At 40.9% G+C, this 14,947-nt stretch overlaps 1 protein-coding gene across 1 annotated transcript in view; it reads left to right on the top strand.

The window, feature by feature from the left end:
* Positions 1–14,947, top strand: part of LOC131269034 (lachesin) — a 148,286-nt gene that overhangs the window by 115,669 nt on the left and 17,670 nt on the right. Inside the window, exons 2-3 of the mRNA XM_058271346.1 lie at positions 5,690–5,854; positions 8,366–8,551. Coding sequence (XP_058127329.1) covers positions 5,690–5,854; positions 8,366–8,551 — 351 coding nt within the window. The remainder of the gene's footprint in view (positions 1–5,689; positions 5,855–8,365; positions 8,552–14,947) is intronic.

Consider the following 14,947-nt stretch of genomic DNA (forward strand, 5'->3'; position numbering starts at 1 on the left):
CTCTCACTGCGACGAAAGCTTACCTTGCCATGGATTTAAGTGAGAATGAAGTTGTATGTACTAGAAAAAAGATCAATTGAACAAAATTAATCTTGGGTGGGCTTAGACTTCGTTTTCCAATAAAAATATACCGAATTTCGCGAGTTGATATTGACTACAGGTTGGATTCCTGAGCTATCAAGGTGGCCAGCAGGCTCTCTGTATCCTAATCTCATAAAAAACCTTTGGCCTAGTCATGGTCATCGTGTTTATTTTCAAATGTCAAACAATGAAGCAACAACTACGTGCTAATTCGTATTCGTGAATGCTGGGAGCGCCATGAGCAGAACTCCCTGAAAATATGTATTTTGTACCTCCAAATCACCGCGTATTGAAGGGATTAGATACAAATACTCTTATATTTACTAATAAAATCATTAAATTATATTTTAATTGAGGTTTTGTTAAAATATCTTCAATTGTTGAACAAAAAACCAAAGTGGTGCTATTTTTATTTCCTCCCTGTTTTCATGACTTATTTTGTTTTAACGTTATTAGCCCATATGAATACGATCGTAATCCACTGAAAAGTTGTGGAACTGATTGTAGTAACGTAAAAAACTCAAAAAAGCTCTTATTTTAACGAAATATAAAAAATATTGGCAAAAAACAGGGTGGTGCTATTCTTGTTTCCTCCAGTGTATGCTTGTTCTGATTATGAGGATATCAATTTTTTTTTAGAGTTCGCGTTCTTACCCATCACTAGTTTGTTCACTATGAATCTTTTCGTTTACCACCTACCAGGCGCCTCCATCTCATCACAAGCATTTATTTTGTTTGACATTTTGAAAAGCCGATGATAATAGATAGAGAGAAAGAGTGTTATGAAAAAAGCATAAACAATTGTGTTGCTTAACATCAACATAAGCAAGTCCGTCACTTGTAATTTATATTTAGAATTTGTCACATTGCATCCTTTTTGAATTGTTTTATAGTTTTCATCGAACTACTTTTTATTATTACCTGTTCGACAAGCGACTAATAAATAAGTTATGAAATAAATAAAATTAAATAATACAAGCCGTAGAATAATTCACAATGTTTCGTGCAGTAACAATGATTATGTTGTGTGGTTATTTATTTGGGTGCCTCCAAATTGCTACTGCTTGTAGCCTCCAGTACCCTTCCTTACGAAAGCAGGAGAACCAATCGTATTCCAATCGCTCGAGTCCTGGTCCGGTTAATATTGGTACAGTTTCGTTGATGACTTCTACTTTCGATCCGGCCCATTTCATCGGTAGAATATACATATTATTCAAAGTTTCCCCAGCTGTCGACGGTGCACCCTCCCCACACCCTTCACCCACTCCGGGGGTCTAAAACCAAGATAAGGAAGGTACAATAAATCTTAAACGATATTTTCATGAAGCATGCGAATGATGTTGAAAATGTTGTCTTCGACTACTATTCGATAAACGGGCACAATGGGACGGAAAGGGGGTGTTATTGCTTGTGCTGCATCCTGCACATCCCGTAAATGTTCTAGCAGGTCATCCCTCCTGGCATGCTTCCGTTCCATTCATCCATCGCTGTGCTCTGGTGACTTCCACCAGGCCGAATTTGCACAGGCTTTAGATCTACGCACACACACATACACACTGGCTGAGGCAAACTAGCACACAACTATGGCTCGACAGATCGGCTACGGCAGCTGTTGCAACGTCTACCACCCGTCGTACCACCTCCACGAACTGTTGGGTCGAAATCAAACCGGAGAAGACAGTCGCATGGGTGGACGCTTCGTCAGGACATCGCCGCAGTCGAAACCATCATGCAGCGGGCGGAGACTAGAGGCGGGGCCTGTGGAAACATGCAAAGGATGCCCTCTCTTACATCGTGCCATCGGTTTGGTCGCCATGCAACCGCACATAACGACAGAAAGCCATCCAGCGGGACATTTCCAAACCCGAAGACGGAGGAAATTGAAACAAAGCTATAATCTACGGCATCCCCTTTTGTTCCACTCGTCAGAGCCTTCATGAACTACCCCCATGTGTGTGTGTGTGTGTGTGTGTGTGTGTGTGTGCATGTCTCAAGTCCTATGTAAGTGAGCCAGAGCGCTTCGGGCAGACAAAAGGTCAGCGTTATCGGTGATCCTGCGGTTCAGGACGACGAGTTCCGTAGATCTCCATATCGAGCTCTCCCGGCCTTCCGATGCCGTTTTCGAATCCTCTGGGCTCCGGCACTCCCTTCGGAACCCGTCCCCCACCTTTCGGCTCGCCTCTCCCTCGGGAAACGGGCCTCCAATTGAAATATTTCGACTATTTAATTGAATTATTTCAAATAGATTGACATCATCCCAGAGAGTCAAACCCCCGTCGGGTTGGATGGGTGGGAAACCGATTTGAGCGACACTACCATACGCCGTTGTGTGTGTTCCAAACTCCATTTGCTTCTTCCAACCCTCCCCCCATTTCTTGTGACGCTTTTGCCGCCCATCATTACGACAGAGTGTGTTGATAATCTCGAATTGTCTACGAACGGGTCTCCACCCGGTTGAAACCAATAGTTTTCCCACCGTGCGGGCACTCGCACTCCTTCCCCGGAGTGACGATTCGCGATTCACTTTATCGAATAAAAACAAGAACGCACACACACACACGACGAACCGTCGAAAGGCGATGACTGGCGTCTTTCGCTTTCGAAACTCATTTCCATGCAACTCGACTCCGGTTTTGCTCGATGCGGGATACTCGCGTACATTCTTGCACATCATCCCGAAACCAACCCGAGAACACCAAACTCCACCCAAGGGTTTCGATAAGACAAATTGGGAAACGTACTCCTGGTGCTGCAGGCTATAATGCAGGAGTAGGTAGATAGTTTTTAGCGCTTTAATTAAATCCGGTGTAAATAAACAATGTTTTCTTACAAGCTACTGCGTGATTCAACGGTTTCTCAGGCGCATGCGAAAAACGCTTCATCAAAAGACTCTTGGTTGCCTTCGTCTTCCACTAGCAGCTCTAAACATTCTTAGATAGCTAAAACTGTGAAAATCGGATGACAAGAACAGTTTCCTACGGGTTTGAAATTGAAACTAACACAATAGAAGTGACTGCCATAGTTTTTCGATGGTTGGTTACTTCAAAACTTTTATTACGTTGAATAATAAAATATAAATAATGAATTTAAAAGGCTTTTTACAAAAAGAGATAGAAAAGAAACCTAGAAAGTCTAAGCATAATGTAAATGAACCGCTATTAATAACGTTTTACTGAGTCAGCTGATGAAAATGGAAAATGTAAGAATCGAAGCAGTTGGAAACGCGATTCAGAAATATCATTAAAGTTTTAAACTGGACGTTAATGGGGTGCTTCCATTACGATGGGGTCTAATAACTGGCAACCACCAAGAAAGCAAAGACACAACATGCTTTGAAATCATGTAAGAAGCAGTAAAGACGAAAAAACAGTGCATGAAAACTATAAAAAGACTAATGGAAAGTATAAAAATCCTCTGCAAACAGCCTCGCCTTGACATTGAAAAAGTTTGTTCCCTTAAGCCAAATTAATGAAAATAAAACTTGAAAAACGTAAAGCAAGTTCGCATCATTATTTATGAATAAAGCGTTAGCAGACCAATAAAACTTATCTTTATCACTATCTTCTTAGTATTGAATGGAAAATAGACAAGAAAGTCAAAACTCCAGTTTCTTAAATATTCTATTAAATAATAAATTCTTTTTATAACTATTACAAAACACGTAAAATAAGGAAAAAAGAAATGATTCAGAAGGAACAAATACATTAAACCGAAACGAATGATGAAATATGCGTAGCGCTCAGTAAATGTAGCTTCAATTACAGGAGCAGGAGAAGCAAAAACCTGCCAAGCAATTAAATTGCTGCAAACCGTTATCAAAATTAGCGACAGGTCAACCGAATCAAGGTGTCTATGCGTGTGCAATGAAACCGGTCGTTTTGCCACCGACGAAACGCTTCAAAAAAAAAAAAATCGTGGAAAATATGCACCGGATGCAATAAGTTAGTAGAAAAAAGGGAATTCCGGACGTCATGGGTTGTATGAAGCGAAATCCTGGTGCTCCAGATTTACAGGGGTTTTCAGATGATATCATAACAGTAGTAGTATTCATTCTAAATGTATCATGTAATATTCCAACTGCATCAGTTGATTTTATAACACGATCATGTTTATTATAACTTCAAATCAGAATCGTAGCAGTTGAAATTATAATCCTGGTACTTTCAACCATTCATTGGTGCCATAATCGATAGAAAGGACCCGGATTCAACCGGAATCAACCCGGATTCCATCGGATTCAACCTGGATTCCATCGGATTGAACCGGATTAAACTGGATTCAACCGGATTCAACCGGATTCAACCGGATTCAACTGGAATCAAACCGGATTCAGCTGGATTCAGATGGATTCAACTGGATTCAACCGGATTCAATCCGGGTTTAATCCAGATTCTACCAGACTCAGCCCGGACTCAATCCGGATTCAACCCAGATTCAACCGGATTCGACGGGATACAACCGAATTCAAACAGATTCAACCGGTTTCAATCCGGATTCAACGGGACTCAACAGAATTCAATGAGATTCAACCGGATTCAACAGTATTCAACCAGATTCAACTCGGATTCAACCCGGATTCGACAGGACTCAACCGGATTTAGCCCGGATTCAAACCGGATTCATCCGGAAGCAACCGGATTCTCTATCGACACCGGTTGCATCCGGGTGAATCCGTTTGCATCCATGCAGATTCACCGGTTGAATTCGGTTGAATCCAGTTAAACCCATCCGGATTCACCGGTTGAATTTTATAATAAACATGATCGCGTTATAAAATCAATTGATGCTGTTGGAATATCATATGCTCCTGTTAGAAATAATGCTGCCACTGTTATGATATCATTTGAAAATCCCTGTATCGATGATGATGATGATTTTTTCTGTGTTCGACGCCCGGATTTCAGAGAACAGAACATTTTATTTCACTGCCTGTCGACGCAACTCTAAAATGCGACGTACTTCTGGGCTTCACGCACGCACGCACGCACCCCCAGACCCGGGTGATCGGGAGGTTCCATCGCGTGCAATTATAGTTACGATTGAAATGTTTGTCGAGTTGCAGTTGGAAACGGTCCCCAAAACGTGCTCAAACCGGGCATGAAACTCCCCTCCCCCTTCCCCCATCGCGCGACAGCCGGGGTGGGATTTTAAGGGTCTCCCAAATCCCAAATATGTAAAACCGAAACCCAGCGCCGGAACGTGCCCCGGTCGACTCGGTCGAGCTGCAGTTTGGCCTGCACACTGCCTAATGAAGTGTGTGCGGAAAAATGTCTAATTGTGTCAATTATACGCCGCTCGGTGAATCGGCACGCAATCCGGCCAGAAGCGTTGCCTAGCACGGGGCATCCGAAAAACGCAACTCGCTGCGGGAGCGCGCGGTAATAAAGCGCTAGCGCAGCTAACTTCCACAACAAGGGCTCCCCACTCACGCCGTGTGGGCCTTATTAGCGGGTGTAGTTTTCACTGGCACCGCACAAATTCGTGATTCAATATCGCCGTACGGCAGGGGCGGACCGTGGAGCTGCGATTTACGACAAACGAAATTACCCTGGGCCGTTTGGCGAGCTGTCTACAGTGTCCAGGATGCTGCCCCGAACGCAACCGATAGCCTGGTCGAGCCGTACTGACAACCGTATTGTTTCGTGTTCTTAAATCAATTTCAGAAGTGTGCACGTTCCAGCCGGACTTTGCCGAGCCAATCGTCAACATCTCGGTGGCCATCGGTCGGGATGCGACGTTTACCTGTCACGTACGGCACCTAGGCGGTTACCGGGTAAGTCTCGTCCTTTCTTTCAGCTTGCTGTATGTATGTGTGTGTGTGTGCCCCCTGGTACCCCAAACCGAACCGCTCGCTTCCGTTTCGAGTTGCGGTTGCCTGCTAAACGAGCGTCGGGCGCGCCTGAATCCGAAAGCTTCGACTCCAACTAACCTCACTTTCTGAACCTCCGGCTCCAGCGTACCATTTTGCAAATTGTTGGCTCACCCCAAACGGAGGAAGGGCAGGTGGGTGGGTAGAAAGTGTTCTTCGGGTTTGCATCCAGCACGGTGCAGTGCACGCTGAGTCGGACGTGCCCGGGTCGTGCCACTTCCGAGCCGCAAACGATTGGAACGACCGCAAACACGTACCCACGCTGTGCTAAAATGAAGTTCTTCGACCGGGAAACTTTCCCGGCTCCCTGGTTTCCTCTCCCTCCCCCCCCTCTCCTCCTTTCCCTTCCCTTTCCGACCCTTGATGCGGTAACGAAAGCCAATCGAAGGCCGGGAGTGCGCCAGCGTTCAGAAGCAAGCGACGAACCCCTTCGCTCTCTCTCTCTCTCTCTCGAGACTCACTTGCCCTTTGCCGGAAGAAATTAAAGTGTCCGAAAATGACCGCTTCCCACCTTCCGCACTTCGCATTTAATTACATTTCCGCCTGGGTGTTACGTTTAATTACTCGGCTATTGGCGAGTGTATATTTCATCGCGCAACCCCAGCTTGATTTCGATATGGGCGACACGTAGGCATAAACGCGAACCGGAGGTTCGTGATCGCTGGTACCAGTTTTTGCTAATCGAACATAACCGAGGGAATTGCATCTTATTTTTATTAACATCTTGCTCAAGCCATTCCAAATGGTTGGAATATAGTTGCTCCTTCATTGCCGTCTATAAATTCGTGATTAATAAATACAATAATACGTGTGTCGATGGTACCTAGCTTTCCTTACTGTTTTTATTGTCTTGCAATTTGTTTCCATTTGACTTTTATACGTCATCTCATTGCATGAAATGTGTGAAAATAAGGTTAGAACTTGTGGAGCACGTTTCCGAATGCTCCAACATACACATAGCGATATCCTTTTCGTTTCTTCTATTTCAAATTCAACCCTTGTTCTGTTGGAGTTTGTATCCGTTTTTTTTAACGTTTGCTACTTACACGGAGCATCTTTCAAGTGGCTACAGTTTCAGTCTAAATTGTTTGTAGCTTGACAATTATCATCTGTTTGTTGTTGCGGGGCTGCAAATCGCTGCCGTATCGCTTTTTAAACAATTTTAAATTTGTTTATTACAAAATATGTTTGCATGGCGTGTTCAGCTAGTTAGTTACAGTATTTTTTTTCAACATAACATCTACTGTAAAGCTGAATATATTATTCTGAAACACAGAAAATTTGCTTCTATTCTTTGTTTCGTTTAATTTGATTGTGTAGAATTCTTTTTTTGTGATAGTTTCTCCTAATCTGTATTTTTTTCTTTTTTTTTTTTGATGAAGTGTATTACCGCTGGAGGCGACATGAGTAAAGCTAACTCTTGTAGCTCGTGCGCAAGTATTTATACATTTTCCTGTACTGAAAGCTAACGGACTTCCTAACCAATATATTGACTTATTTTTTAAATTTATTTTTGATATTCTATTTATAAGACTGTATAAACTCTTGAAGGGTTTTTTTCACACCTTCTAGTAGTGTTTTCAATTCATGTTTTGAAAGATAACCTTTTGGCTAGTCCTGTTTACTTAAATTAATTTTTGTCAAATAAATATTGGAGTTACCGATTTTAAGTAGTTTTCAATTGCAAATGAGGGAATGGTTTGATGTTAATGATAGCACTTTAAACTAAAATGGTATGTTTGTTTTGCTATAAAGTTTCATGTGTTCAATTGTAAGTACTAAAAGTTTTCAAAGATGTTTTTGGAATTCGTAATAATTACTTCCAAGTAATATTGTCTGTACTACTTGAATAGTTTCCACTATCACTACTTGCATCAAAGTGCAGTTACGAATTACGAATCACAATATTGAAGGATATACATAGTTTTAATTTATATGTTCATAGTTTATAATCTAGTTTCATGGTTAATATTTTTTCATTCAAAAGTCATAGTTTCAGATTCATTGTACAAATGTTTATGGGTTTCTAAAAGTTGGTCGTTGAAACAATAAAAGAGCACGGTTTGTTGTTGGTCTTTAGCTATACGTTTTCAGCTGTAGAACTTTTAGTTTCGCTCAGGTTAGATATGAAAATGGCTTGGAATCTCTACTCTTTCAGATGTAATACCTTGCTAATAACGAAAACATGAAAATAATCAGTTCCAACTGTGGTCCTCAGAATCCGCTCTCGGTCTCGATGTAAAATAAACCCCTGCACCATCGCACCTTTCACGTTTCACCCTTTCGCCTTTCACCAGCAACTTGGGCCTTCCCAGCCTCGGGGGACGGTTTTGGGGAAACTTATAATTTGAAAACGACGTACGCACGCAGAACGCAATCAAAACCTCAACAACCGGCTAACCTCTTGCTCCGCAGGTCGGCTGGCTGAAGGCGGACACGAAAGCCATCCAGGCAATACACGAGCACGTCATCACGCACAACCCGCGGGTGACGGTTTCGCATGCGGATCAGAACACCTGGAACCTGCACATCAAATCGGTCACCGAGGAGGACCGGGGCGGCTACATGTGCCAGCTCAACACGGACCCCATGAAGAGTCAGGTGAGTGTGGGCGGAAGGGCGCCGGGTATGGGATTACTTACGATTAATTCCAAACAATGCTGGTCGAGCTATTAGAAGCCCGGGGTGAAGGGTTCGTTGATAGTCAAAGTTTGCGGAACAAATGAAGAGATAATAACTCCCGGGACGGCACGCCTGGGTGGGTGGGAACAGGGATACATAAACACAAATATGTTCACACAGCCACCTCGTTGCAACGGGTGAGTAGGTCCTGCAGCGCAGTCCCAAGTCTTTGGAACTTTCACACCACAGCTAACAAGAACCGTTCGTTCGAAATGAAGAAATGAAGCAAACAAACAAACAAACGAACGCTAAAGCAACCGGGAACATTTGACGCTACCAATCTGGCAGGGAGCTGTTCACAAAATGACACCGAGTCAGGCAATCCGACGGGAGGGAGAAGGAGTCACCAACCTGTTGCCGAAAGGCGAACGGAAACACCCGGCTTGGCTGTGAAAGGCAGGGAACTTTCGCCATTAATTAATTTCAAGTACTTCCGTGCGAAGTGTTTCGGCTTCTTCGCCAGGCAACAAGCAATCAAGAGCCCGAGAGAGGTGGAAAAACAAACCCGGTAGCAGTAAAAAAGAAAGGAAAAAAAACAAGGGCAGGAAGTTAACGATTGTTGCACTTGTTTATTTAGGGTTTCCCACACGGGGAGAGTGGCAACACGCCACTTAAGGTGGCGGGGAAAAACACCACCTAGCTGCATGTGTGACCTTGGCATGGGAGGGGGGAAAGGGGGACCCAGACAGAGCGTTTGTTGGCACGCAACCTCAAGAAAAACGATCAACCCCTCCTGGCCGGAAGCGAAAGTCAACGGCTTCGCAAAAGAGAGAACAGCAAAATGGGGCAGAACTAACAACAATGCTGGCAAATGGCCAAAAATCACATCACCGGAACTAGCGTTTTTTTCGGGAGGGATGGACACTCTCGCGCGTGCTAAAACCTATCCAATGCGACAAATACGCCGCAGGACCGGTAGAACAAAATAAAACAAGCCCGGAACCACAACAAAGCCCGGCATTTCCGGTCGATATTACGGTGGTTGTTTTTTTTTTTTTGCACCTTTCGACAACGGTGCATACACGGAGATTCAAGGACTGCATACTTACCTTCTCCTCCAGCTTGTTTATTCTTTCTACCACACTTTTAAAGTAATTTTGGCTTTTTTGGCGATAAGTACTAAACAGTTTAATAAACAAGTGAAGAAAGGCACTTGTTTTAAATCTCTTCTATATTTTTTTTAAAGCAAGTGTCATTATTAGTCAATTTAAACACTACATAAGTTGTTCATCGAGTCGTAGTTAAATACTTTTATCAAGACTTAAATGCGAATGCGACTTTGTTAAATTGTGTCTTATAATATTTTGTTTTAATCTTAAAGTAAACTTAAAACAAAATTCAACACTTGTAAAAAATATTCACATTCGGAGAATCTTCCTTCCCTTTATTATCAATTTGAACTAGGAATAGAATGTGTCAAATCGAAAATTAAAATGAGGGATATCCTAAGACACGTTTCCACTACCTAATAGACTTTTCCAATTATCAAGTTTATCATTGTTTTAGCTAGTATGCACCAAGTCCAACGGATTTATTACGACTTGTTATGGTGTAAAACAGTTTTAGTAATTTCCAACATCCGCAACAGTTTGTGACTATGTTGTTAAGTCTATCTTGAAACCTTGCCTTAAAACCAGTTATAAACAATTCAAATTAAGATCATAAAGACTTAACGTAGTTTTGTGCAACATATTTTTCAACATTATAAAGTTCTAGAAGTTTTACCGGGTTTTTAAAGCTTTGCTTCTCAAGTTTTAAGGGGGCTTAGCCAATGGCATTAATTTTTGTTTATATGTTTATATTTATTCATTTTCTTCATGTATATGCCAACCATCTGGTTGTTGATATTTCGATCAAGCGTGCTTAAATTTATATGCAAAATTCTGAACCCTAAATCGATTTTTGTATCAAGGAAAATAGTTTATAAAATCAGTTATAAGAGTCCACTTGGGTAGTTTACTGAATTTATGCTTATTTTAAAATATATTTGTAAAGCGAAAGCCAATCGATGGCTGGTTCTATGTCTAGAAATGGATTTAATGGATGGCTTTAACAACATTCTGTTGACTGGACCCTCTTGGGCTTAAAGAGATTTTAGATGTTTTAGCAATTATTACTCTAAATATGAGATAAAATAATTAAGCATAAACAACATCGATGAAAAAACTTACTATGGTAAAGCAATAACAAAACACGCGATTAAATACGAATGTATTTGACAAAGTATGCTTAGTATAATTGTACTCTTACTTCACTTATGTAATTGTATGTTGAATTTATAGTAGTTTATAACGTTATGCAAAGACGGAAAAACGACTCAACAAACTCCACCAAATGGACAAAAAACGTCACTGGATTCCACGCTGCGAAGCGACCAATAAATTTCGATACATCCTAACATATGTGGTCCTTCGATACTCTCAACGGAGTCGAGCTTGTGTGGGGTGGTGTCTAACATATGTCTGCGAGAGACACCATCCGCGTGTCGTAAAACTGCATCCATCGAAAATCGAAGCCCGAAACAGAAGACTTAGTTCTCCATTCACTGCGACGACCTTAACAATCCACATGAAAATAAACATGACAAGCATCAGCTTCTTGTTTGAGAGCTTCCAACCAGTAAGTACTTCTGTTAGTCGAGTGTTAAAAACGGCGAATAATACACTACACTACGAAAACTAAGCTCACAGTACTGAAGACAAATATCGGGTTCTTTTATGTGTAGCAGAAACAGGAGGAGAACTGTTCAAAATAAAAGAATATAAATTACCTAGATTCCTGCAAAAGTTTAATTTATCAGATACAACGGTATGTGACGTGGCAATGATTGAAATTCACAATGCATGCTTTTAGACAATAATTAGAGGGTTTGAAACAAAACGAAGCCTCCACGCAACCGAAAATCTATATTCAAAACCAAAGCCGATTTGAAGTGGGCACTGGTTACAATTTCCAACACACATGTATGATTTCCTATTGTTTATAAATCCCACCGTTGTTCGTATGTCATCTGGTCGAATGATAAAATGCCACCAAAGCCACACCGAACGTAAAATAAACTGGACTGTAATTAACGTAATTAATATGAATTCAACTCACTCGGAAAGGTGCATATTTTACACACCCTATTGTAGGTTCTGGGGGTACTAAACAGTGTGACCTTTTAAGCCACGTGTCGGTGTCGTTTTTCCGTTACCCTTCCCGGCTTCCGACTTTCAGCACAGACGGATCGGCGCCGCTCGAGGTGTTGAAGCGTTATCTCCCTTGGTGTAGAATGTTTTCTTATGTTAGCGCGCCAGTTTGCATCGTCCTTTTTTCCTCAGGAGTTTTCCTTTGTCTAGCGTGTGGCAACACTTTCCCGTTTGTGGCACATTTTCGCTTCTTGCTGTTTTGCCCGCACGGTACATTCCTTTTTGGCAGCATATTTTACATCAACGCACAGTAGGAATTATCCTTGCAATTGGTAGAATCAAGCTCATCTTTCCAATCCTAGGGTTTGAATTTATTTAATTTTGAAAGCAGCTCAAGAACATAACACTTTCTCTTACTTTCAGATTTTCATTTCAAATATTAACTTTTGTGTTACTGGTAATATTTATGGATGCTTACAGTAATGAGTTCATAGTACCAACTTTACAATTATGTTAGGATTTGCTTCATCATGGGAAAGAAATGGTGATACCATTTTTTTAAACAAATTAACAAGATTTAATCATATACTAGAGTTTATGTTCAGTTCAAACACTTTTTTCATGCTGCAACATTAAATAAATAGAAAACATTTATGTTTTGAACGACCACGTCTTCCTTTCATTGTGCGTTCTTGTCTATGTTTATATTTTTGGCCTCTAGATAATATTTTTGATGATTATTTTTAATTTTTTCAAAGTATTTGTTAATTACGTTATCATCCTACCTCCCAAAATAACAAATTTTAAGTGTATTCAATTATTTAAAACAATCACAAATCCATTTAACAATCAGAATTTATTTTTTTTATTCCTTGGTTGTTTTATCTTAAGTAACATTATTGGTGTTATTTAATTATTTTAAAAAAAGTAGTCAAATTTACAGTTCATATTTTGCAAACTCGTTTTGTCTGTTACTTTCTTTAAACTTTGTCATCGTTTCTGCTCGCACACACTGTGCAAACGTCTCGGTTTGTCTTTCCAAGCGACGGCGTTCGATTTTCGGTGGCCCAATTCGGCAAGACATCGCATCGGAAAACCCTTCCCCCTCCCCCTTCGGGATCGGGCTTTTCTCGAAAAGCTTGCGTGAAAGACAGTGTTTTGTTCGCCCCGTTCGTTAACTATTACCGGCAAACCATTTCTTGTCCGACATTGAATTCTATAACGGGGATTTTTTGTTATCCTTGTTCCCTTTGTCGTTGTTGTATGTTTGTTTCACTTCCGTTGTTGAATATTTCACGCCGGCGACAAGCGAGTAAAAATCTGAACACTGGTACGGTTCACTGCCGTCCACCATGTCCTAGCGTTTATTCTCCGCTGTACGGATGCTTTTAGCCGTTTTTCTCTGACATTTTTTGTTTCCGTTCCAAGGTTTTTTTTCCTGATTGGTTGTCTCACTTATCCACTCCCGACGAGCACCAGCAAGCACCGTTTAATCAGCGACCAGAACCAGCGCCCCGCAAAATGGAACCTTGGCGTGAGTTTAGTTTAGCAGCACCATTTGCGGTCCATTTTCCGACTTTTCGCACCAGTCTGGCGACGGATTCTGCGGTGGTTTTTTCCCTTCGCTTCTTCGCCGCAACTACGACTACCGTTTTCGTTACCGGTTTCGCCTCGCTCGCTTATTTCATCCGAGAGTGTCTTGCCCGGAGGTGAATTGGAAAAACGGGAAACGTCCGTTCGCAGTGTCTGGCGCGAGCGTCGTGACCAGTCCGAAAGCGATCGCCGGGCGCCACCAAATTCAGCCCGGCCAGGATAATCTCCATTTATTACAGAAACAAAACACGTATTAACTTCATCCCCGTCTCCGTCTATCCGTCCATCAGAGCCTTTCCGCACACCCTTTGGGATCGCATAGCGTTAGTTGGGATGTGAGACGTCACGGACAACAATTTCCCTCAGGTATTACATTGCGTTCGACAAACTCGTCAATAGTTTGCCCAAGCTGCGAAGGATAGGAAGCGAAGGAATTAACCACAAAATTAAAGTTACTAACTGATTACTTACCCATTCATGCGAGAAAGAGCAACAAGATATGAGGTTTCTATTTGAATGTTGAAATTTTGCATAATGGATGTAAAACAAAACTATCCGAAATCAAATTTTAAGTTAAATAAAAAATTAAGTTACTTTCTTATGGAGAAGTAATCAAACTAAATGGACAAAATGCATTTTATGTAATAAATCGTTCATTATAGTACATGTCGTTGCCTAACGTGCCATGTAGTGACCGAAGTGATAAAGTTCCCATCTCGAAATTTGTTTTTCTTTTTGCTCAATGGTTTTGATCCAATCCAAGTATATAACTGTGATAATTGTTTGTATATCTTTGCACATATCTTTTATAAGATTGAAAGGCAATTAATGCTAAAAGAAACTTGATAACTATGAGGGAAAACATCTACATTTAAAAATAAAGTAACAAGAGAAAGTGCCCACTTCGACATACAAAAACTGTTAACGTTTTGATAAATTATATGGTTGTTTGCTTCCTCCTTGACCTATTGGGTATGTTTATTGATTCTTTTATACTTCTTTAGCATTATTTTAGGTATTCTCACACTATAGAATTTTGTTTTTGTTTGTTTTTCAATCTCTTAACAAATAGTATCTTTTATGGAATTCAAACTGTAGTCAAAATCAAAGCGTGTGAATACATTCTTATGGAATTAAATCGTACGGAATTGATGAAGAATTGCTCTTGCCGGGGTAGGAAACAGTTGCATATATGAACACTAAGTTCATCCTCAAAATAAAAAAGAACACAAGGGTAACCATCACGGATGTCTTGTTTAACACTTCAGCTTTTATTTTTAGATCAAATTTTTCGTTTGATATCAAGGGCACATTGTAATGTTTACTACATGAAACATGAAGTGAGTACTTTCTTCTATTTTTCTAAATGGATAAACTAACCCTATGGGAAATTTATAAAGGATATGTAGAAGAAAATATAAAAAATAATTAGATTGGAAAATTAAAACAAAACTATTGAGCAAAACTAAAAAAAATTAACGCATCGACTACAAGCAAACAAATGTCGTTCGACTATACTTTGAACAAATAATTGTAGACATTTCGATTGAGAAACCTTTGGAAGCAACGCTGAAACATGCCAGGTTAAGCG

Source organism: Anopheles coustani, chromosome X (genome assembly GCF_943734705.1).
Source record: "Anopheles coustani chromosome X, idAnoCousDA_361_x.2, whole genome shotgun sequence".
NCBI classification, from domain to species: domain Eukaryota; kingdom Metazoa; phylum Arthropoda; class Insecta; order Diptera; family Culicidae; genus Anopheles; species Anopheles coustani.